At 40.5% G+C, this 24,833-nt stretch overlaps 2 protein-coding genes across 2 annotated transcripts in view; one reads left to right on the top strand and one right to left on the bottom strand.

Annotated features, from left to right (window-relative positions):
• The window catches only part of LOC143123270 (GTPase IMAP family member 4-like), a 213,648-nt gene that overhangs the window by 167,077 nt on the left and 21,738 nt on the right, over positions 1-24,833 (bottom strand). The gene's annotated exons all lie outside the window — the stretch shown is intronic.
• LOC143106004 (uncharacterized) lies at positions 9,093-14,870 on the top strand. Its single transcript, XM_076270540.1, has 5 exons — positions 9,093-9,141; positions 13,471-13,554; positions 13,738-13,824; positions 14,109-14,621; positions 14,845-14,870. Exons 2-5 carry the CDS (start codon positions 13,485-13,487, stop codon positions 14,868-14,870), a joined length of 696 nt encoding a protein of 231 aa, XP_076126655.1. The 5' UTR covers positions 9,093-9,141; positions 13,471-13,484.

The raw sequence follows: 24,833 nt of genomic DNA, 5'->3' as shown, positions 1-24,833 counted from the left end.
AATGTTGGTAGGCCTACATGAGGCTGGTGGACTCTAACTCACCTGAGGGGCGTGGATTCTGGACTCATCTATGCTGAGGTTGACCTAGTAGCTGTACCGCCAGGCGCCTCTGCGTAGTACTCAGTAGGGTCTCTGTATGAGGATTCACTTTGAGAAATGTAGCTCAGGTACTCCAGTGCTTTACAGAAGGACTGAGAGAGGGATAACACACACACACACACACACACACACACACACACACACAGATAGACACACACACACAGATAGATAGATAGATCAAATCCATCCATAAAAATATATGTTTGTGAGAAGTTATGACCAATGTTGGTAGGCCTACAAAAACATGGTCTGGTGGACTCTAACTCACCTGAGGGGCGTGGATTCTGGACTCATCTATGCTGAGGTTGACCTTGTAGCTATACCGCCAGGCGCCTCTGCGTAGTACTCAGTAGGGTCTCTGTATGAGGGTTCACTTTGAGAAATGTAGCTCAGGTACTCCAGTGCTTTACAGAAGGACTGAGAGAGGGATAACACACACACGCATAGATAGATAGATAGATAGATAGATAGATAGATAGATCAAATCCATCCATAAACCTATCTGTTTGTGAGAAGTTATGACTAATGTAAACTATGTGAGATGACAGCTGTCATTTTTCAGTTTGTCTAAAAAATTAGGTAAACATTCAAATACAAAATGTAACTCCATTATTTACAGATCATATGCAGGAAAATACAGTAGCCTACCTGGGACGTTGCACTTACTACTGCACTTTACTACAGAAATGCAATATTATGGACAGAGAAATGTAATTGTACTGGCTACACGAAGACCCTAAAATAATATGAAACTGGCCTGCAGCTGTACGTAATACTGTTAACCAATGCAAGGAATTTTAACATCTTTTATTGAAACACTCACACATATCACTGACATGTTCCTCCAAAGCACCTTCTGTCTTGGTTCAAGTCGCAAACAAGGTATTTTTGATAGGGTGCAGTGGCGAACTTGTTCTAAACTTAATGGCTTCGCCACCATAGCTTAATATATTTTCACTAAACTAACACGCGGAGCAGGCGGAACAAATATTTCTGGCAGGCGGACCGGAAGACTAGAGCAAAAGAGAGAACTTGTGTACCGAAGATGTACTTTCATTGGCTAACCGCCTAGCGATAACCTCTCGACGCACCGCCGCACCGCCTTCCCGAGATGCATAGCGGACGCGTTAACTACACCTTGCGCTCTCCATAGGAAACCAATGGGCTATGTGCGGCGCGGTGGGCTTTGCCGCGAATGCGTACCCAATGCGTCATGTGAAACGCCTGTGTGGGTTGCATTGTCCCTCTCGCACGATACAGGTGTTAAAAACGGCAACTCCTCTAAGCTGGCATTAGATGGGCATGTCACATATTATTGACTTTTTTGGTTAGGCCTACCAAGCGCACATTTATATTTGAATTAAGATTATGGATCATTTAAAATAAAAGCAAATTGCCCGCACTGTTACTGAAAGCGTCCGATATGTCGCTCTTAGAAAGGCCAAATCCGAATGCGTCCTGTGAAACGCATATGTGGGTTTTATTGAAGAAAGCCATGAGCGTCTCTCTCGCACAATAATGTGTTGAAAACGGCCAATCAAATCCTCTATGCAGGCAATATGGCATGGGCATGTCACATATTATTGTGTTTTTTGGCTAAGTCTAACAAGCACACTTTCATGTTTAAATTAAGGTTACTGGATAATTTGAAACAAGACCAAATTGTCCGCGCTTTTACTGAAAGCGTCAGATATGTCGCCCTTGGATTGAAGGCCAAATCCGAAAGCGTCCTGTGAAACGTGGGTTGCATTGGAGAAAGCCATCTCTCTCTCGCACGGTAAAGGTGTTGGAAACGGCCAATATACTCCTCTATGCGGGCAATAGATGGCACGGGCATGTCACCTGTTATTGTGTTTTTTTTTTTGTTAGACCTACCAAGCACACGTCCATGTTTAAATTAAGGTTAGGCTACAGGATAATTTAAAACAAAACCAAATTGTCCACACTGTTGCTGAAAGCGTTGGATATGTCGCCCTTGTATTGCAATTTGGCCAAATCCAAATGCGTTCTGTGAAACGCCCGTGGGTTGCATTGAAGAAAGCCATGAGCGTCTCTCTCGCACGATAAGGGTTTTGAAAATTACCAATCAAATCCTCTATGCAGGCAATAGATGGCATGGGCATGTCACATATTATTGTGTTTTTTGGCCAAGCCTAACAAGCACACATTCATGTTTAAATTAAGGTTACTGGATCATTTGAAACAAAAGCAAATTGTCCGCGCATTTACTGAAAGCGTAAGATATGTCGCCCTTGGATTGAAGGCCAAATCCGAAAGCGTCCTGTGAAACGTGGGTTGCATTGGAGAAAGCCATCTCTCTCTCGCACGGTAAAGGTATTGAAAACGGCCAATATACTCCTCTATGCGGGCAATAGATGGCACGAGCATTTCACCTGTTATTGTGGGTTTTTTTGTTAGACCTACCAAACACACGTCCAGGTTTAAATTAAGGTTAGGCTACTGGATAATTTAAAACAAAACCAAATTGTCCGCACTGTTGCTGAAAGCGTCGGATATGTCGCCCTTGTATTGCAATTTGGCCAAATCCGAATGCGTCCTGTGAAACGCCCGTGGGTTGCATTGGAGAAAGCCATGAGCGTCTCTCTCGCACAATAAATGTGTTAAAACGGCCAATAAACTCCTATATCAAAAACGATTAATGACCTCCTGTTTTAGCCAATCATCATGGAGGAAACATAACTCGTTGTTGCTCAAAACCTACGTCTGTGCAGTCGTTCAACATTGTGGTGAATTAATGACGAGTGAAGCCCAGAGCGTCTAATAACATCACGGGTGGTTTTACGCTGAAGTTGGTTGAAAGCCATGAGCGTGCACCTACACGCGAAAGGGTGCTATATGCGTGGATAGAAAACGCCGAAGGACGTGACAAAAACGGCCTTATATGACGCCCTGAGATGAGAACGGGTTGATTTGTTGATGGTGTGGGGATGACCCTTGTAAACAGATGTGGGTAACCGAATATGTATACGTTTATATCCCTCTACTCTCTGTGCAAATTAGGTGTTTTATAGGCTTTAGATCTGTTAGCTATGAGCCATGAAGCGGCAGCATTGATCTAACAGAGAGGGTTCTTTAACTGTTTAAATATGTATCAGTGTGACTCGTTTTCTATGTGACCTGACCCACTTCTTTGTATGACGTTCAGATGGGATGTTAGAATAATTGGACTCCACCCAGCCCCCTACAATGGCTATATATACCCTTACCCTGCATCTGTTCAGGGGGTCGTTTCTAGAAAAGTTAGCAACGACGTTGCTCAACCACCATGGTACGACGCAACTTGCGACCAAACAACGACACTGTTACACCTGTTTCCAGAAAGCATCGTACCTGTGTCGCAATTCACTACCTCCGACGTTCGAACACCGTAGTTCCAACAACGTTGTTGATGATGCAGCGATACATATCATTGGTGGAAACAGTGGCAACGTATAATACCCCACCCCCTAGAAATGTTCTGTCACGGCCTATGTCGACACGTTTCTAATCTAAACCGAGTGATTAATGCTGGCATTGTCATTGCCATCAGCCAAAACCTAAACCTATTGCAAGCATATAAAACAGTTAATTTAAGCAGACCAATATGAGTCATTATTTGTGTTAAATATCTATGTTGGAAAAAATATATAGCCTGGACAAATGTCTGGGTATCCCATAGCATATAAACTGTCTCGTGGCTTAACGGCATCGCGTCAGTGCACTGAGCGCTCGGCCGGAGTTCGCGTCCTATGTCTTCTTTTCATCTCTGACTAAGAGTAGGCCTACGAGACACAACAATAGGTTTTGACCATACATATTTATGTATATATTTACTCTACATCGAGAGACCATAGGTAGGCCTACAATACATCAGTCAAAAACAATTGAATGTCACACTAGTTCACCTGCAGGTAGCGAGAAGCAAGAGGACAATCTCACATCATAAGAAAATCGAACCTACAACGTTGGGATAATAAGTCATCTGCTTTAGCCACTACACTATTTATCACTGCTGATGTAAGGGACTGTGAAGATTATAATACTAAAAGCAAGGCAATACTTGAATTAACATAAATAGCAAGAATGAGCCAAGTAGGGGAGTCAGTGTCTTAATCAAAATTAAGCTACAGGATAGATCAATCATTGAGTCACGAGATAAACATCCACTTCGCAAATTTTGGTTAGGCGGTTGTGATTTTTGGTTAGGCGCTCCGGACACCAACAGGAACTACCAAGGAACGACACAAGTGCGACTGCCTAGGGGCAGTAGTTCAAACGACCAAACTTTGCGTCCTTGTTTGCGATTGAGAGTTCGAACTACCCTTTCTAGAAACACCAAATCCAAGAACGATGGAGCGTACTAAGGTTGCGACGCAAGTTAGCAAACGATGCTTTCTAGAAACGACCCCCTGGTTTACACCTGACGAAGACCTGAGTGGTCGAAACGTTGTGTATCACCCACCATTAAACTGGGAGCTTTAGACACAGTGTGCGGATATCTCTTCTTTTATTTTACTTAGTATAGTATCCTACGGAGCCCCGGATATGTCATGGGGAAAAAAAATAATAAGTTGTGGCCACGAAATAGCAATTCGTTCCCACAAAATAATAAGTTGTGGCCACAAAATAGCAATTCGTTCCCACAAAGTACTAATTTGTGGCCACGAAATATTAATTCGTTCCCACGAAATAGTAATTCGTTCCCACGAAATAGGTAATTTGTGGCCACGAAATATTAATTCGTTCCCACGAAATAGTAATTTGTGGCCACGAAATAGGTAGGCTGTGCACTGGACAGCTGGATGAGCAAATCAAGCGCAACTCCTCAAACAGGAACAGTCGCTGCTCACACAATGGACAGGGATAGTATGGTAGAGTGCTATTTTAGGCTGGGAATGAAATACAAAGACATTTTTAAAAGCCTGGCATTGGAGGGATTCATTATTAGCGAGAGGCATCTCCAACTATTAAGAGCCAGGTCGCTGCACCGGCGTAGGTACGACTTGAACGTGTCTCTCTCGTTTGCGTTTTTTTAAGGCGGCTGTCAACATTTCCATTAAAACATGCATCAGATAGCTGGAGGTGAATCTTCATTCCCCCCCCCCCTCCCCACTCTCACTTTTTCCCCATCCTCATCTCATCTCACGCCTTCTACCCACACACCCATCACTGTTCCATTTCTTTGTTATTATTTGCATACGCCGCGCGCTGATGAAATCATATATCGGGCACTTGATATACTTGGTGCGCTGACCCGAGGACCTGTGCCGAGATAGATGGACGGTCAGGAGCAACGCCGAGGCTAATGGAGAACCGGGACAAATGAAGCACTTTTTAATGAAACGTAATTTACAAAGACATTGTAAAACACTGAAAGTTAATATTTTGTCACTAGCAACCTACATCTGTCCTCTGTCAAATACAGTTGCATTTACAGCTCTGAACAAAACCGTTCAAGAGTTATTTAAGGAGAAGTCGAACGTGCATTATGTTTCATTCGTCCCTCCTGGCTGGGACAAATGAAACAGCATGGGGGATGAATGAAACATACAGCTTAAATTATGTACACTTCCCACAACTTCAATATATGGCAACATACCATGAATGGTACTTCAAGTATGTGTTATTTTAGATAGATTGCTGCTGGGCTATATGTCTTGGTTTATGTCTGTTAACAACTAATTGCCGTCATGGTGATGCGCGTATTTCGCGGTTATGGAAATAGCATGCACTATGCCATTAATATAGCTAGAATAATGCATGTTTCGAATTATATAATGTTTCTATAGTACAAAATGTTATTTCACTCTGTTTTTATGTGGTTAAAGCCACCACACATCCAAATAAGTGCCCTTCATGACCCACAGGCCGTCAGTCTCCACATGGCAAAACTCGACCCCCTATAGCCCCAAATATATTTGCATCTTTCTAAAACTGCTTTTCCATGTCTCACCTGAATATAATATAGTATAAACACAGATACGTGTGCATTGACTTAGAATAAATGGGGTTTACTGCCTGGTCGGGACAAATAGGTGTTTCAATCGTCCCCCCATAGACATTATAGGCTGTTTTGCATCCATTACAAACAAACATGCAATGTGAACGTCTGGGATTGGGGAGAGCACTAAATGCTCTACTGAATAAGCATGGAGTCAAACCTTTAAATGAAAAACACTCTTTAATAATAATTTAAAAAAACGCTAATGAAGTAAACTTGTGTCCATCAGAAATCGTTTATCGCCTGTAACTCCGTGATAACAGGACTTAACAGGATGGCATTTGGCTGAGCAACGGAGGTTAATATGCTCTATGTTTTGTCCAAATGATGTCTGTCTATCATCGTTGCACTCGGAATGAAAACCGGAATGTTTCATTCGTCCCCCGTTTCAATCGTCCCGGTTACCCTACTGCAAACCAGAGAATTGAGAGCTGGTGGGGAGTGATGAGAAAAGACAGGACAGGCTTCTACTGGCGCTCGATTTGCTCACCCAGCTGTCCAGTGCACGTTAGACTATAGCCTACATATTTCGTGGCCACAAATTACTATTTCGTGGGAACGAATTAATATTTCGTGGCCACAAATTACCTATTTCGTGGGAACGAATTACTATTTCGTGGGAACGAATTAATATTTCGTGGCCAGAAATTAGTGCTTTGTGGGAACGAATTGCTATTTTGTGGCCACAACTTATTATTTTGTGGGAACGAATTGCTATTTCGTGGCCACAACTTATTATTTTTTCCCCCATGACATATCCGGGGCTCCGTAGTATCCAGCACCTGTAGAATCAATATAGATGTGCGTACACCTCTACACTTCAGGTGTTAGATGTGTCATGAGGTATGTGAAAACACGTGTAACTTTGAGAGAGAGAGGGAAGCAAGAGACAGGAAATACCTGGAGCCAGGAATATCAAAAGGACAAGCATTGTTGCCAGGAGAAGAGTCTATGCATCCCATCCAGGAATGTGTGTTAAGCTCTTTTTAATGTTTTATCATTAATGAATAATGAGAAGGGGTGTGTGTGTAGGGGGGGGGGGGGGGGTATGCGTGAGAATGTCTGTATGCATCTACCGCACATACTTAATTAAACCTATTTCCAACCAGGAGTTAAGATTGCATGGGTATTTTACATTTTCCACTGTGTTAACAGTTGTATTTTCAATAAATTACTGGTTATATGAAAAAGTAAACATTTAATAGTATTTTGTTTACTGAAATACCATTTGAAAAATACCCCCATTTTCTAGCCTCTCGGGGTATCCGGCTATCGGTATTACTCGTCCCTCACCCCACGATTATCTCTCAGTTTTTTTTTTTTTGAGGAAATAAACTCCATTAATCTACCATTAAAGGTGCTCTAAGCGATGCCACACGTTTGTTTAGGCTAAAACATTTTATGTCACTTACTGCAAACATCACCTCACCATCCGCTAGCTGACTGTGTCCTGAATACACTGTAAAAAAAACACGATCTCTGTGGACAGCCCAGGCTCCAAGAACGGCGACAAAAACAACCAGGGCAAACCTAGCCCATAAAAACATAAACTGTTCCAGCAAATCACAGACGAGATACGCGTTTAGGAGAGTTTCAATTGCACGGGAGAAGCACGGGAGGGAGGGGGAGGAAGTAGCGAGCTAGCTCTCTGTTTTGTTTGAAAGTCAACAGAAGTGACGTTGCCCAGCATCACTTACAGCACCTTTAATTTATAATGTCATGCCTCCTCCCTCTTGTTTGTTATGGAGTGCAATGAATAAAAAAATGAAAAATAAGACAAAATCAACTGAGCCAATAGAAATATGGCCTACTTTATTCATTCCTAAAGGGAAATTGTAGTGCTACAGCAGTCACTAAACCACACATACATTGTCAAAATAATTAAAATAAAGTGAAATGGGAAACAGGCAGACCCTTTAGTAAAAACAAACACAAAAAAGAGTGAAAAGGAAACATCTGGAGTGCACACCCGTGCAATAAAAGAAAAGGCAGAGCATCTGAAATCAGCCATCTCAGACCACTGCAAAAGGGAAACACACCTCATGAACTGGGAAATAAAGAAAACCTGCTCTAGCCTGTGGCTACAATACATACACTCATAATTTCATAACTGCTTCAATAGAAAAAAATACCACCAGCCGCCACTGTTCCAGACTCCTCATTCTGACATTCATCCTGACATTCTCCAGACTTCTGAGGAAATGAAAGTGATCCTTATGTGACCTATCATTAAATTGACATCACTAAAAAAATGTTGCCAACACATTTCTGTTTCAGTTTGTGGAAGCTGTTTACTGACTGTTTTTTTCTTTTCTAGTATCCAGTCTCCCTTAGGACGTCACATCACAACACTATGGAGTGTTGGTGATTTCCTTGAGTCCTGCATAGTAACCAACTTATGGAGAGGGCACAGACAGGGTTGAGAGTGAGCCCTCACACACTTCTCAATTTCACAGTGGGACAGGCCTACGCCTTCATGAAGTTAGCTGAGGGATTCACTGCATCTGATTCAATACTTGAATACTACACGTACTGTATGCCCCTTACTGGTAATCAGTAGTCATAACTGAACTAAACGCCCACTCCCCGTAGAGCTGATAGAGTTCATTGTCTTCTGACAACATTACACCATTGCACCTATCAGATGATCTGTATCAGATTTATAATGAATACAAATGATTGTATAAATAAATCATAAACACAGACATTAGCATTATCAAAAAACAAAATAAACAAAACATTGGTCCCAGAGTTGAATGACTTGTGGGTATTTAGGTCTCATGTATTTTACATTTATTGCGAGTCATTTTTGGAGTTTGGAGTTTTATGTAGGTCAAAGATTGTCATCTGATTTGAAAATCAATTTGAAATGAAGAGCCGATATGAAGGATACGGCCTCTGTCACACCCACAGAAGGAATCCCACAAATCTTGTTTGTGGTTCCCAGTTTCCTCGACCAGAAAGGTAGGAATCGAAACTTGAAGATAAATAATCCACAACACAGAGTCTGAATCAGTTTGTTTGAGACACAGATGAGTAAGGTAAGATAATATTCTGGGGTTTTTTTTGTTTGTCAACAGCTTTTTTTATACGGATTCTGTTAATTGAAATATTATTTTGCAAATAGATTTTATGATGATGACATATTTTTCTACATATTAGTTTGCAAATGGATGGGATTAAATATATAGATTATTGTTGATGGTCCCTGAATACTGTGTTGTCTGGTTTACAGTATAAACTGTCAACTATTTGGCAATATTAATGTGCAGGAGTTCAGTGGTGATTATTTTATGGTATTATGGCGTGTCTAACAGAGTAGATCACAGGGTTATGTAAACAGTTATGAAAAACAGTTACGTTTTTCTCATCTGTTGTCTTTAAAACCATGTACCTTAATTTTAAAAATTATATCATGTGCCATAACATTTGAAACTGATTAGTTTCAGAATTTCTCATCATCACAATTACCTGTACTGTATGTGGAGAGACCACAGTACAATTATAGCGATAGTTGGCTGAGAGTCAATTTAAACTTTATCTATAGTTTACAAAACAAGAGATACAAAGGTTGTAAGTGTGGCATAACTGATCCATATCTTCTAAGTGAAATATGATACTGTATGTTATTACACAGCTCTTTGTAATGCTTTAGAATGCTCCATTCACTTGAATGGGCCTTCCCAACCTATGGAGGTCTGATCATTTTGTAAAACAGACCATTGCTATGTACAGACTGCTGTCAAGGAAAATGGGTTTTGTGGCACTGATTTATGTCTTTCATATAATTCTGCGAGTATAGGTTATTTGGCTCAGTATATGGTCGGAGACGGCCGATTTGCAGATAAACATAATTTGTTTTCCTTTGTTATGCTTGGATTTTGTGAAAGTTAGTGAGAAATAGGCACTGTACATTCTAAAAATTCAAAACATGTATTTTGGTGTGAGATAACTATCTAACCTTAGAAAGATAACTTAACCTACACATAGAATTTTATTAGAAAGCTTATTTAATCCAAGTTTGATAATACATAATGGATACATGAAAAAAGTGGAAAGGTTACAATTATGAAAAAATGGAAGATTACAAAACACATAATAATATTAAAATAAATAGATGTATATGTTTACTCTACACTGGACACGGTGGAACAGTGGTAACATCAACAATCGATTTGATTCCCGCCACTTCATTTCAAACACATTCCTGTTACGTGTGACACTTGACAACACGGCACACCCTAGAAACTGGAAGAACCAGACTAGAGATTGGTTATGTGGAAATCACCAAATGGAATTTTTTATCACAATCATATGCAGATTTAAGTCTTCACATCTTCAAATTGTATCAGAGGAGGCTTCTATAAGACTACAGGTGAAGCACTGCTTCACCAAAAAAAAGTAAAAAACAAAACACAAAAAAAATCTTACAATTATCACAATTTTACTCCTTTGAAACAGAAATACAGTTACTAACACGAGCTGTTTTCCTGAAATCAGTTCTGTGAGTGACAACAGCGCCATCGCACCCGCGGTGAAACAGAGAATTACAGTGAATCAGACTGCTTCACCAACTTTTCGTTTTGCTTCACTACCATAGATATCTTTCCCCATTGACTTCAATGTAAATCGAGTGAAAACCCAGGCGGCTCGTGGTTTTTTTCAGTTTCAATTGATCCTTATGGCAGATAAGTCCCACCCGTGAAGCAGTGACCGATTGGACAGAATTTCACACTTCCTGCCGTTGAATGTGATTGACGCAACACTCTGGCCAATTACTGTCTCCATTAGCTTGCCATCACTTTTCAGTTGCCTTCAGTGACCTTACTAGAGTTTCATTATAAATTGTGTAATTCATTCGCATAGTTTGTTTTACATTCATTTTGTAAGATACATCGGATTTTTTTCTGTGTAGGAGAGAACGTTTTATTTAGGATTATTGTGTGTAGCTCTGTGTTTTCTAACATCAGCTAGGGGTCTCCCCCACCAGTCAGCTAACGTTAGTGACTCGCTAGAAGCTAAGTCCTAGCAAGATGGTTTCGACGGAAGTTTCAGGCGATGAACATCGCTGACCGCAACGTACAGGATTCTTTACAGTTTTTTGAAATGAGGACCTATGAGTGAATGCAGAGGGGAGACCAAGAGACTTCCTGTGAAATTAACACAGTTCGTGGGTGCTACTTTGGCTACGGTAAGGATAAACTTGATAAACTGTAGGCTACAGTAGGCTATGCATTAGAAAGTGCAGCTTCTCAACGTAGCCATCCTGTAAGTTCATTGATGTGTTATGATAACATTAGCCTATGTTATGGATGTGTAACGTCTTGGCTTCCCATTTTAAAACCTCAACTTTGTCAAAGACAATTCAGAACAATCTGCTTGAAGCTAAATTTCAACTACCATTTAAAAACGAAATAGACACTGATTTGATTTAGAAAAAAATCTAGGATTCTTCAATGTATCAGAGGCAAATGCCAAGTGGATCTTTACTTTTGTAGAGAAGGAAGGCAGTGACAGAAACAAACTGGTTGGTCAAACATATGCCAGAGCAACAGTCATGGTATAATTTCTTAATATATCCCAGAGGCAAGAATGTGTCTCTTAATAGGCTACTGAATTTGACATTGCTTATGGGGCATAATTAGTAGCTTAGAATATTGGAAGGTTGTTGTTTCAAGATGTTGTGGACATCAACAACTTGGCATTAATACACTGCAAAAACGTACCTAGTCACTAATAAGTGCTAAAGTGGAGATGCTCTTTTTTGGGTGCATGACCATAGATAGCCTAGTCTCTGCAAGCAATATGTCTAACAAAAATATGCAAACTTATAATAATAATAATAATAATAATAATAATAATAATACATAATAATAATACATAAACCTTGTTTACTGTCTTGTCCAGTCTTAGGCCCACTATACCCCATTTGTGGCCTGTACTTCGAGATGGTGGTAAACAGGTCTTGATTTCTCAACAAATTACTCTGAGCTCTCTGACTGATCAAACATAGCTTTTGTTTATGCCATTGCAGACAGTTCAATGTCATCATGTGTCTCATACATTCAACCTCACCAACTTTGCCAGGTGTGTTAGGCACAATGTTCGTTTCCGGGGGGGGGGGGTGTCATAATTTCATAACTGCTTCACTAGAAAAAAATACCACCAGCCGCCACTGAATTGTATGTAATACTTGCATGGTTCTACCAAGAAAACTGAAATACATGAGTATTTACAGTTTAAGCAAAAGAGAAAAATAAATTAGTTATATAACTTAGAATACATACAGAAGTTTAAGATGAGTTACAAGGTGTAATATTTTTTCAGGAATGGGATGGGAGACTTTTTATATCTCTTTGTTCTGTCTTGGAGAGACTGCAATTGTGCTGATTGTCTGGCAGACCGAAGTCAAAGTCTCTACATAATTAAGGGTTGGTAGTGAGAGGACTTAGAGTGCATGTTTGTAACTGATGTATGCTCTACCAATGATAATCTGGCAGGCTCGTTTTTGGACACTGATGCAGGTTTCCATGCCAAGCTGAAGAGACATTCTGTTGAGTGGGGTGGACAAAACCAACATAGATCGTCCCCAAATCTGATGTAGGCACACCAGATCTTCTCAGCCTCCTCAGACAGTGCAGTTTACAGTAGTTTAGTCAGGTCTTTTTGACAATTTATTCAATTAAAGAAGTTCAATTGTGTCACTGGTAGTTGTTGACTAAGAAAAGAGGGACAGGTTTGAGTGTTACACTTTGTTGGATTCAGTGTCATTTTGCTGTTTTGAACCCAACAGTCCAGACTGTCCAGTGTCACTTGGGGGGATGTTATCTTATTAGCTTGGTAGATATACTGTAGATGAGGTTTTAATCATCCACAAAGTTCCACCTGTTTGGGAAGTCTCTGGCTGCACAGTTGATGAGGGCAAGGAAGACCAGAGGGCCAAGAAGAGAACCCTGAGGTACTCCTCCGTTGAGTTCTGACCAGTCTGAATGGCACTCCTGGTATGGCACTCTATGTCTTCTGCTGGAAACAAAGCTGCACAGCCGTGGCATTCAAGCGGGTCTGACACCTAGCTGTGGGAGCCACTCCATTGCTACAGTGAGGTGTACTTTGTCAAATGCTTTGGAAAAATTAGTACTGACACTGCCTGACCTGTCAGATGCTTTAAAGTGTGTCTTGAATGCTCACAAGGGAATGGGTAGAGGACCTTCCTGGCCTGCCACCAAACTGGGAAGGGTCCAGGTTTGAGGATATACAGTATAATTTTCGACTTTCGGTTCAGGACAGGAATAGCTGTTGCCCCTTTCCATTGTGATGGGGTTAGCCCCTCCTGAAATTATGGGTTTTATTGAACATTACCTCTTTCATAGATCTAAAGGTAAACATGAATGATGACATGGGATACAACCGCCTGGAACCAAAGGGTGTCATGCAAAACTTGAAGAAATACCTAGGTGAGTTTTCCTCATTTTTCACTTTTACTGTGAACATATCTAGATCATCAAGCCAATGTAGATATGTCTGATTATTGAATGAAATTCATCAATTCACTAACTCTCACCATGTTGTGAATGCCTTACTATACATTATATTATATGTTGATATTTTACAATATACTGTTGTTGCTTCTTCACTAGGATCCATCACAAAATGGAAAGCATTATTTTTGGTTGTTTTTGTCAGCCTCTTCTTGATCCTCATCATTGGATGGGTCAAGTTCACTGGTAAGTTATTCCCTTTTGAACTGCTCATCAGGGTTAATTTACATACACCATCTGATCAACAAGAGACTCAACAGAGTTCTACAACAGGAGTGGTCATGTATGGTAGCTTAGCAACATGAAATAACCTGTTGTGATATGACAGGTCAGGATGCTCTTCATGTGGAAGGTTTTAGAAAAGGCTCAAAGCGTGACTGATATATTGTCAACAGTGTGTGTGTGTGTGTGTGTGTGTGTGTCACCATTGTCATTAATAATGTTTTTAACAAGGTTTTCCACCTCCACAGTCTGTATGCGTGAGTCTGCAGCAATGGAGATGAAGGCATTGGAGAAGGAGAACAAACTACGGCAGGAGGCTCAGAAAAACCTCACTGAAGCCATACAAAACATAACAGCTGAGGCAGAGAAAAATATAACAGATTGTAAGAGCAAGTCTGCAGAAAGAGAGAAGGCAGCCTTGGAGAGAGAGAGAACACAAAATATAACCATACAAGAGATGAAAGAGCAGATTGAGAACATCACAGTAATGGCAGAGAAAAGACTAAACACAACCGTAAAACAGATAAGGGAAGAGGCAGCAAATACCTCGAGTGAGAAAGTGAAGGGTATACGACAAGAGGAGGAGCTAAAGAGAACTGACCTTGAAAAGAAGATCAGAGAAGATGAGGAGAAGAAGAGAAATGACAGTGAAAATAATATCAGAAAAGATGAGGAGAAGAAGAGTCATGATCTACAGATGGAAAATGACAGACTACAAAAGGAGATAAATATGTTCAAACACAAGGATAGAAGACCTCTTTGTAACACAGGTCACATGACTGCAACTGTACCCTATGCACTTGGAATATGTCTGGTATTTTTTTTTGTTATCACCTAATGGATAATAGCTAAAGTTATTAATTTTATTTTCATTTGATTTTAAATTATCTTTGTTTGTTCAGTAATTAACTCATCCATTGTTTTTTATGTACTCTATGTATTTCTATTTTTATAGATATTGTATCTTGTCCATTATCTAATTAGCTCTTCTGCCCCCTGGTGGTACGTAAGTGTCACTGGTGAACAATAATGGTTTCTCAATCCTCTGTTCTGTCCTGTTGAACAGGGAACAGTGAACAGGGAAAACAACAAGAAACAATACAGATGTATGTGATTTATATAGAATTAAAATCGGTTAAAATAAATGCTTCTCATCATTGTCATACACATGTTCTGTTTCTGAGCTCAACTCCTTACTCTCTCAAGTGGTCAAAAGATCATTGTCCTCTGCCATTCATTGGCTTATGCTCAAGATTGTACCCATTGGTAAATACGTTTTACTCGACTCCAGCCTGGTGCCTATACGGCCGACCTGCAGCTGTTATGTGGGACTATCCTTTACCAACCCCAGTCTCACTCATGCCACATTGCTTGATCAGATTCATAAATAAAATAAAAAAATAAATAAAACGAAGACAGAATGATCTCAGCCATTACATAGATGACTTACTGTAATTTATTCATTCCCAAGCAGAAATTACAGTGCTACAGCAGTTATTATGCATTGGTGTGTTAAAAATTCCTAAACAAGATCAGAACAACTAAAATGGTCATAAAATTAAAGGGATGTTATAAAAAAAAACATATATTGTAAAGGTATTAAATGCAGTTTCACTTCATTTATTGATTTATTTGTTTTGCTTTGGAGCTTTCCCTGCAGTTGTGGAGTACGGTAGTTGGATTTTAACTGTCATGAATACCACTCATGACAAGCACCCTTCCACCATAAGATACAGTTAAGAACAAAATTATTCATACCCCTGGCAAAGATTGATGTATTGTTGATTTTCTCTTGACCAGTATGTTTGTTCTGACTGAAAATAAAAAACGGGAGATTTTTTTTTTTTTTTTTTTTGGGGGGGGGGGGGGCAGTGTTTATACCAGATCTGTGTTTGCATATTTAATACGTTTCATACACGTGTTTCAACACTGCATTTCGGTCGTTGCTTTTACCTTACCATTACCTTATGCATGCCAGTTATGTATCCACCGGCTGCCTGCCTGCAGCCTACTTCCAAAACTCCAAAGCTGCTTGCTGTCAGATTTGGTTCCGAGGGCACAAGTTCAGTGTATCAACAACAACAGTTTATGTGATGTGTTAATCAATTAAATTCCCAACAATTTCACAAAAGCTAGTTCTGGAGTAGGCCATTCAACTAGCCCGCTTGCTTACGACGAGACTCAGGCTGCGCAGTCGGCACCCGCTTCCTTATTTGGGTTTTGGGTTGCCAGGTTTTAGCCTATGACAAAACGGTTGAAATTGAAACTAAGTGATCGTGTATGTGTAGGGTGTATTTCATACACAATCTGCCAACCTGAATGGATCAATGATTTTAAAATGAAGTTTGATGGCCATGCAAATTACGGGAGTTTTCCGGGAGAAATATCAAAACGGGAGGGTGCTGGGAGATGACCTTGAAATATGGGAGAAACCCGGGAAAAACGGGAGTGTTGACAGGTATGCATTAAGTCCATGCCTGCACCTTTGACAAACCTTAAATTTAGAGAAATCACATCCTACATACTTAGAAATGATAGTTAGATGTTGATAGTTTGACAAAGCACATTACATTGACATCCATAATATGGATGTTAAAGGTACAGTGGGCAGTGCTTCGACTTGGCCAGCTTCACTCGCGGTCCGCGCGTGGGATCACGCGGTGTCACGCGACTTTAATTTGTATTTTCCCAGTGAGACGCTGCAACAACCCAAACAACCGGTAGATGGCTCAAGTGAGTAGGGTGTCTCGTAAAAAGAAATGGAGCCTGGAAAACCCTACACAGACTTCACTACAGACTTTAGCAGACTGGTTTAGAAATAATTTAATAGCCAGAAATATGCCTGCCCTGCCCTAATAAAGAAATATTTGGTTAACTGCGAGTGAATCCCGTTTGCAGCTGTAGAAGAAACGCAGGACAAATTAAACATTCTGGTTTTCTCCGAGTGCAACGATGATAGACAGACATCATTTGGACAAAATATAGAGCATATTAACCTCCGTTGCTCAACCAAATGCCTTCCTGTTACGTCCTGTTATCACTGAGTTACAGGCGATAAACGATTTTTGATGGTCACAAGTTTACTTCATTAGCGGTTTATTTTTTTGATTATTAAAGTGTTTCATTTAAAGGTTTGACTTCGTGCTTATTCAGAGCATTTAGTGCTCTTCCCAATCCCAGACGTTCACATTGCATGTTTGTTTGTAATGGATGCAACCGCGAGATACGCTTGTCATAGGCGCCGATACCGTGGGTGCTCCGTCTCTCGGGCACCCACTGAAAACATCGAGCACCCACGTGTGCCAGCTTACAGTCTCGGCTAAATTTATATTAATTTAAAATCAAACATCGCAGTTTATGTTAAATTCAGCATCTCTCATAATGTGATTGGATATGTTGCTGTCAATTCCCTATACTAACCACCAATGAGAACGTCTCTCGTATGAAAATTCCTGACACTTCCCATCTGAAGAATTAACGCAAGGCTTTGTCGCGTCTTCAGCCCCGAATGTTTAAAGTGTATATAGCCCTGAATATCATTTTAAAAGTAATAAGTAAGTCTGACAAAGCTTATTGTTTTGTGACACAGCTAAACACTGGTACCTCATAGAACGTCTATAACATAGCCTAGGTGGTCGCAACTCACAAAAGTAAAGCAGATAGAAAGAACTCACGCAAATCTAGCCTACAACACGCAGACAGCTTTGTGCACAGGGGAGAGAGCGCGCGCGCGCACAGGTGCTTTATGATTTTTGGCTTCTGATGGTATCTTGCTAATTCACTGAACTGCATTAGGTGACACAAATGGTATTGCCTTTATCTTATAACTCCTTGTCTGAGCGACTACCAGTCCTATGGTTTTTAAAAGTCAGATGTTCCCTGACAAATACATTCGAAAATTAAGAATGTTTATTGACTTGAAAAATACACTATTTTTTGCAAACTCCCTTCATTCAACCCTTGAAGACATCGCGGTCTGGTGCAGTGTTGCGCGGGTTTGGTCACAAGCGGCCCGCGGTCGCCCAATATTTTAATCAACCCGACCGCAACTCGGACCGCGAATATTAATTAGGACAAAATTATACCCGACCCGCGATCCGACCCGCTTATTTACAAAATGTGTGCTTTTGGTTATAGCCTGCATGCAGTGTGACAGTAGGCCATTTCTGTAAAACAAACTAATTTATTTGCGAAACTTTATGCAGTAGAACTACACGCAGTAGGCATGCAGGACATAATGTTTGCGCAGGAGAGAGAATGAGAATAAGAGCGCAAGCACGCATGCAACCACCAAGGATTAGAACACTATAGGATACGATTTGAAGGCCATGGACATACATCTTTCTTTCGAAAACAGAAATGGTGAGGCAAGGTATAGGCAAGACTGAGATACATTGCTGGTCAAAACGTTAGCGTAAGAACTCCCAGACAGCATTTACATCTGTGCCAGATCCGTTTTTGAATCGGCAGATTCGCGCAGCAGTCGCACTCACTATGCAGATCTGCACCAACTTTGCGCCAGACTTGTCTGTAGCTTCTGACTGTGACAGTCCATCTAGCGGGTGCGGCGCCTATCCGGGGCAGCTTCGCAGACCAGATGCGCCACAACTGAATTGAGTCCGCCCGGCGGGTGTGGGCCAGATCCTCAGGAGCTGCGCAGACCTGACGCGCCACAACTAACGGAACACTTTTCCCTCACATAAACCTGCAACTGCACGTTATGTGATTATGCAGAGTGGAAGACTACAATGTATAGGCTGCACCGTCTTTGTGATTATTGGTAAGTAGGCCTACATTATACAAGTATCATTTTAAATGTAAACTGGTGTTGATGTCATTTTAGTCTGCTAAATATTTAGGCCTGTTCTGTATTAAACATGAAAGTTTACAAACTTACTCTGAAATTCTGACAACCTGAAACGTGCCAGACAAGCTGGGTAGTAGGCTAGCTACGGTTAGCTTGTAGTCTAGGTTCTTTTAAACATGCATCCACAACTATGTGAACATGAGCTTTAAGGCTAGCTTTAAGGTGAGCTTTGCTTATTATTCGCCAAAATCGCTTAATATCGTGTCATTGTGTGTTAGCTGCAAATTCGTAGCCATTTGTCTGTAGCTAGCCTTGCTGCTAGTAGCACTGCAGGTAGTTTTAGACGGCCAGCGTTTTTTAAGCCTGTTTAAAATGGATTTAGAGTGGAAAAACTTGGCTGTAAAGCCTTTTATCGAAGGTCCACAAGAATTGTCGCTGTCCTCCAGTTTATCCGATTTGGGATGCAATGAGCTGTTGGCATACTATAACGTTACTGTTATAAAATAAATAATCTTTGGATGTTGAATCTAATATTTACTCTTTGTTTCTTTGCTTTGTGTGCTTTTTGTACGTCTCACAGGAGCAGTGAGGAAGAATCGCAGGTTGATGCCTAACGTTAACTGTAACGTTAGTCCATTGGGCTAGTTTTTGCCCTGGTCCTCTGACATCCATCCGTGAACGGCGCTGCTATTCACCGTCTGCTCGAAAATATTTCTCAGGACAGCTACTAGCCTCTGCGAGAGATCTGCCGCTGCCGCGACCAAGGAACTGCTGCTGACCTGCGAGCTGCCATGATAGCAGCCTTCCCTGCAGTCTGGATTGAGTAGCCTAGCTAACGTCGAAGAACTCTCACGAAACAACAAACTGTCGCTGTCAAAGTCCACCGACCTGCTGATCTGCAGGATCGCCCACTGTTCTGTGCTTTCAGTGCTCCCCAGACTGCCAGTAATCTTCCTCCGACACAGCTGAGCGCCGTCGTCATCATCATCGGGACATCAGCCGGTTAGATGCAACGGACTATGTTAACATTACATTTTCTTTCAGTGCGTTTAGCGGAGTTTGTTTATCAACATAAGCCTTATATTTCACATATTGGTTTCTGTTATGTTGTAGGCCTAAGCTTAGGCTAGCGGACACAGTGTTCTCTTTTGCCTTTTTAAAATAAAAAACAAATTTGAAAATTACAAATTGTGTGGGTCTTAATTGTCTGATAGCTTAAATATGAATCACAGACCAGGGCCAGATGAGCCCCAGATGTAGAATATGAGTCTGGGCCAGATCCGCACCAAATGCCATGGCAATATTAACTGTACTGGGCCAGTTCTGGCCCAGATCTGTCTCTGATCCGTAATTCCAACCTGTTCCGGTATTGGCCCGTTGGAAGAAATGACCCCGGGGCAGGTCCGTTTAGAGGATCTGCGCCAAATGCTAATGAAGATCTGGACCAAATCTGGCCCAAATATATTTTGCTGTCTGGGCTGGTTTATAATGCTGAATGAAGCACAAAGCACATTTACTAAAGCACATCCACTGTTTAAAGTCACAATCACAACGAACTAAGGTAACTTTTATGCATGCGCGAACCTATACATACCGGTAGATTTATTCCTGCAGGCTGCCCGTTTTGGCTGTCATACTTAAATGGCTTCGCAAGAAGTAGGCCTACATAGACCATAACTTGTACTGTCATCTTCTTTAAGAACTTTTCCCAATATTTCCCATAGCCTATATCGCTTTTCCTGAAGGGGTGTCTTTATTATTTTAACTCACGTCTTCAGCTTCTTTACTGTTGACTTTACTGTATTGATGCTTTACTGTATTGATCTAATTTCGGGCAGACCGCGCAACACTGTGCGCTATGTAGATCGTTTCTCGTACCATTTAATTTCTCAAAATGTAGGTCTACTAGGCCCACAATAACGTCATCACCAAATACATCTTTTATTTTTAGTTGATCAACCACAAAGAGCATAGGCCTACACAGCAAATTTCTGGAGTTCAAAAATCTGGAGTTAAACAAAAAAGTGTTAAAGTGTTAGATTTCGGGAGTTTATTCTCTACATTTAACTACAGCTTGTGTTCAGGGTACTCTTTGGTGGTGTAATATTTAGGTGTTCATTTATTGGGTGTTGAGGAGCCTGATTCAACACTACACCTTAGTTAACAGCTTTGTCTCAGCTTGCTCAGCTCAGCAGTTTTCACTTGGACTTCACCATGACTCTTGAGCCAGGTAAAAGTGTGATTTTACTTCTAATGTTACTATACTTACTTTACTATACATTTACTTCTAATGTTATATTAGGCTGTGCAGGACTTTAAGACGATAATAGGACGTATAATAATGGGACATTTGTATATTTTGTCACACTGTTATGGCCAAATTTGCTAGCAGCTAGCTACTGTAGTTTGCCCCAAACCTGTTGGACTCGTGAGGCCATAGACTGTATATATAGTTCTATATATACAGTTTATGCGTGAGGCAGGTAAAAGTGCCATTTTACTCCTCAAACTAACGTTATATTAGACTTCTATCAGTATGTAACGGCACATTTTTATGTTTTGTCGAAGACTGATTTTTGCGAGGCCAAACTCGCTAGCAAGCTAGCTGCTGAAGTTAGCCCCAAACTTTTTTTTTTAAGTTAGCCTTAGACAGCTTTAGACAGCCCCAAAGCCCCAAAAATTCGCGCATGGAATTAACATCATACTCGTCATTACTGTTATTTCTTTGTGAATTTAAGCTGTTTCTTGTCGTGTCAACGTATACTGAACAGTAACGTTGTTGTTTCCTTAGCACCTAGTTGACCCAGCACGGCTGGACCGTAGCAGCTAACGGATGCGAGAAGGGGACCTGTGTGAGGGAATTACGACACGGTAAGGCTTTGCTTGAGAACAGTCGGACAGCTTGCACATCTACTGTCTGTCTCACGTGAGAGGCTGTTATAACGAAACACAGTCGTCTTAGTTGCTAAACCTAACTAACGTTAGTGTTGTTTGAAACTGTTCTTTACTGTCACGTGTTGTGATGTTATCTGTCACTGTGTGAACTCTTTCTGGATGTCAGTGAACGTGTTAGATAGTTTGACGGTAACTTAACTCTTTTATTATAAGCTTAGAAGCTGTCTGTCAATCATTTTCATTGTAAAGACATGACTATGACCACTGAATATTATGCTAAACATGTTATAGATTGAATAACAGCTACCACAAAGACTTTTGTTAAAATGACAGTCCACATGTTGCATTTATTACTGGTAAAATTATTATTTTTCCTTCCAGTGGTCAAGATGTTGTTGAAGGTACAATATGGAAGGACAAAGAAATATGTGAAACTGGAAGAGGTCAGCTTCTCAGATTTTATCAATGCAGGTAGGTGATGTACCTATGTGTTGTCTGATGTCATTAAAGGGGAAATAATAATTTAATAAATGAATGTTGTGCTTCAGTGATGCAGAAGTTTCTCATACCAGAAGATAAAGTGCTAAAAGTCGCAGATGAGCATGTCTTTCAAGAACTTGCAGAAGTAATGTGTTTTGTCATCTCTACTGATGATGGTAAGGGGATTGAACATTTCCTAGTTTGTTTATTTTTTGCAGGAAAGCTTTTAAAGATTTGTATTACTGTTTGTCAAAAAATGTCAGCAGCTTGCAGATGACACCCTGAGCAATCAAAAAATGTATTTTAACTCTCCTTTATCATGTGCATTTCAGTCGTCCCACTTGCAGAATCATCCAAGAACATAGCTGATGGCTCACACCCAACAGAGTTTGCAGACTACTCCAACCTGATGGAATGTGTGACACTCACACCTTGTGGTAGGCAGGCTTATAGTAAATGTTTATTATGAAATACAAAATGGCTCTCATCTAATGGGGCAAGTTGTGATTTAAGTAAACTTTTGAAATTACAATGTACTAGTTCTTGATCGATCTTCCTTGGCACCCTACTGTATATGGCAGTTTTGTGTTTCTTAATTTATGATTGTATGTGCCCTGTAACCTAATGTTGTTATTTGTGGTCCTCAGATTTTACACTACTGCAGCTAGATGGTGAAGGGTCTTCCTGCCCAAGGCTTACAGATACGTTGTCCCTCTCAAGCACTCTATGCAGGCCTCAAAGCGATGCTGGATCTCAAATGATTAAGCCGGTCATGGACAGCACCCGCGCAAAAAATGTAATCTTATAACTTCCATACTTTGTTCTTGTTGGCCTTTTTTCAAAGCCCAGCTTAATTAATGTCTTAATATTGTCATTAATTGTTGTTTTGTATTTTAAGTGAAAACATCCCAAGAAAGATACTGGTTCTAGAAATGGATAGATTAAGACATTTCAAATATTTTGATTGTATGTTGTATGTTGTGACATTGCTGACTTAATATATGGAATTCACCATTGTTTTTATGTACATTTTTATGTACAAATTACAGGTTAAAAGTCTACCTCATGTTAATACATTACTGTATTACAGAAAAGTTCTTTGTTATCTTGTCAGCCATACTTTTATACAATGTTTGCACGTTCTGCACTACAGAGATGTGGTACTGACATGATTTTTTAAATATCCAACTGCTTGTCAATTGTTTAGCTGTTGTTAAAACAGTTTGTTTTGAATATGAAATTGGGGCCGCACTAATTACAATAAGTTTGGTTGGTTGGCTGTAACATGTTTAAACAGTTTGTCATTCAAAATGTCAAACATGAATTTAAAATAAAAATCTGTGGTAATTAATGTTTTCTGTAGTCATTTTCACCTAAAATATTATTTGTATTTTTAATTATTAACTCCGAAAAGTGTTAAATAAAACACATTTTTAAGTGTTAACTGTTAACACCATGAAAGAGTTCACATTAAAATTAACTCCAGGTGAGAGTTGTATTTTACCCCACATGGGATTAGCATTTTAACTCCCACAAGTGTTCAGTTTTAACTCCAGAAAAGAGTTTAAAATCAACTCCCAGAAAAAAGTTACTTTAACTTTTCCCTGGAGTACATTCGATGGTCTCACATGTACACTCAAATGTAGTTGATATAAACTCCCAGAGAGTTTATTCCAAAGGCCAGAATTTGCTGTGTACTGTGCACAGTGCACTGACGACTGTAGCAGCCCAAGGTAACCAGTTGTTGTAGATGAGAGGCAACCCCTTGTTTCAGATAGCCTGGACAACATGTTACCTGGGTGTTGCCTACGTTATTAATTAATGGTAGCCTACAATAGTTAATTGATTCGCGTAACATATTAGTTGGCTCAAAGAGTAGGGAATCAGGATGGAGAGAGTCACGCATGTGTTGCTTTTGCGGGATCGAATCCAGTTTAATGCTAGTTTTCAAAACATATATTTTTTTACATGTCTTTTGTCCGAGTGGCTGTAATGTAGCCGAGCGCTCATGGCGTATGAAAAGCGACTTCAAACCGCCTAAAACAACTTGTTTGTGAATGTCTGACAACTGCTGCAGCGCATGCACGCACAAGGAAACCAGTAGGTGGAGAAACCAGAAGGCACACAACACCGGAACGATTTTAAGGCTATTTCGCATAGGCTACTCAATGGTGCTATTTCACACGCATTATAGCGACCCCCACTCACCGGGGTTAGGTGGAAGGTGTTAATAGGCGATTGGCGTAGCCTACAGTGGACTAGGGCTGTCAAAATTGCTCAAAAATGACGTTTGAATATCCCCTCTAAAATAAACACATGTATTCGAATATATTGGAATATCTAGGCTATATTATTTGCGCATTATGTCAGTGACGCGCATCATGTCATCTGTTTTTAACTTTTTGTATGGTTATTGCTTGACAGGGGGGGATCCCAAGCAGCTTTCAGCCATAAGGCATTTCCTAATTCACCCGACACTGATATTCAAAATGTTGAAACTATTTCAGCATAGCATAAGCAGTTTAATTAAATGTAATGTTAGTTGTAAACAAACGGGCTATTTGGTGAGCCTTGGCCTCACAGATAGGCCTATTAACTGACCGCCAGATTCACGTTGGCTGGGGGGCAGGGGGGGCCCAAGGGTCTATGATATGTTAATTCGGCCCTGCCCCCAACGAACGCAACTTTCCACCTCTGAGACAGCTTAAAAGAAGTCTAGGACTCCTAACTCACTGACCTACTTACTGTAGGCTGCGCAAACCACAGGCCTTTTTTTTGGGCAAGCCTGCAT

This window comes from Alosa pseudoharengus, unplaced genomic scaffold, assembly GCF_046254945.1.
Source record: "Alosa pseudoharengus isolate Yale_2024_CS ecotype anadromous, Long Island Sound unplaced genomic scaffold, YU_APseudo_1.1 YU_APseudo_1.1_scf_1, whole genome shotgun sequence".
Taxonomy (NCBI): domain Eukaryota; kingdom Metazoa; phylum Chordata; class Actinopteri; order Clupeiformes; family Clupeidae; genus Alosa; species Alosa pseudoharengus.
Note: the sequence above shows the minus strand (reverse complement) of the source record. Positions and strands in the feature narration are given on the sequence as shown.

What these genes read in the sequence shown, in the direction of transcription:
- LOC143106004 (XM_076270540.1), top strand. Translation starts at nt 13,485, where the DNA reads ATGAATGATGACATGGGATACAACCGCCTGGAACCAAAGGGTGTCATG. An exon ending in TGGATGGGTCAAGTTCACTG is followed by an intron (nt 13,825 to 14,108) that starts GTAAGTTATTCC and finishes CCACCTCCACAG; the next exon opens with TCTGTATGCGTGAGTCTGCA. An exon ending in CAAGGATAGAAGACCTCTTT is followed by an intron (nt 14,622 to 14,844) that starts GTAACACAGGTC and finishes TTATCTAATTAG; the next exon opens with CTCTTCTGCCCCCTGGTGGT.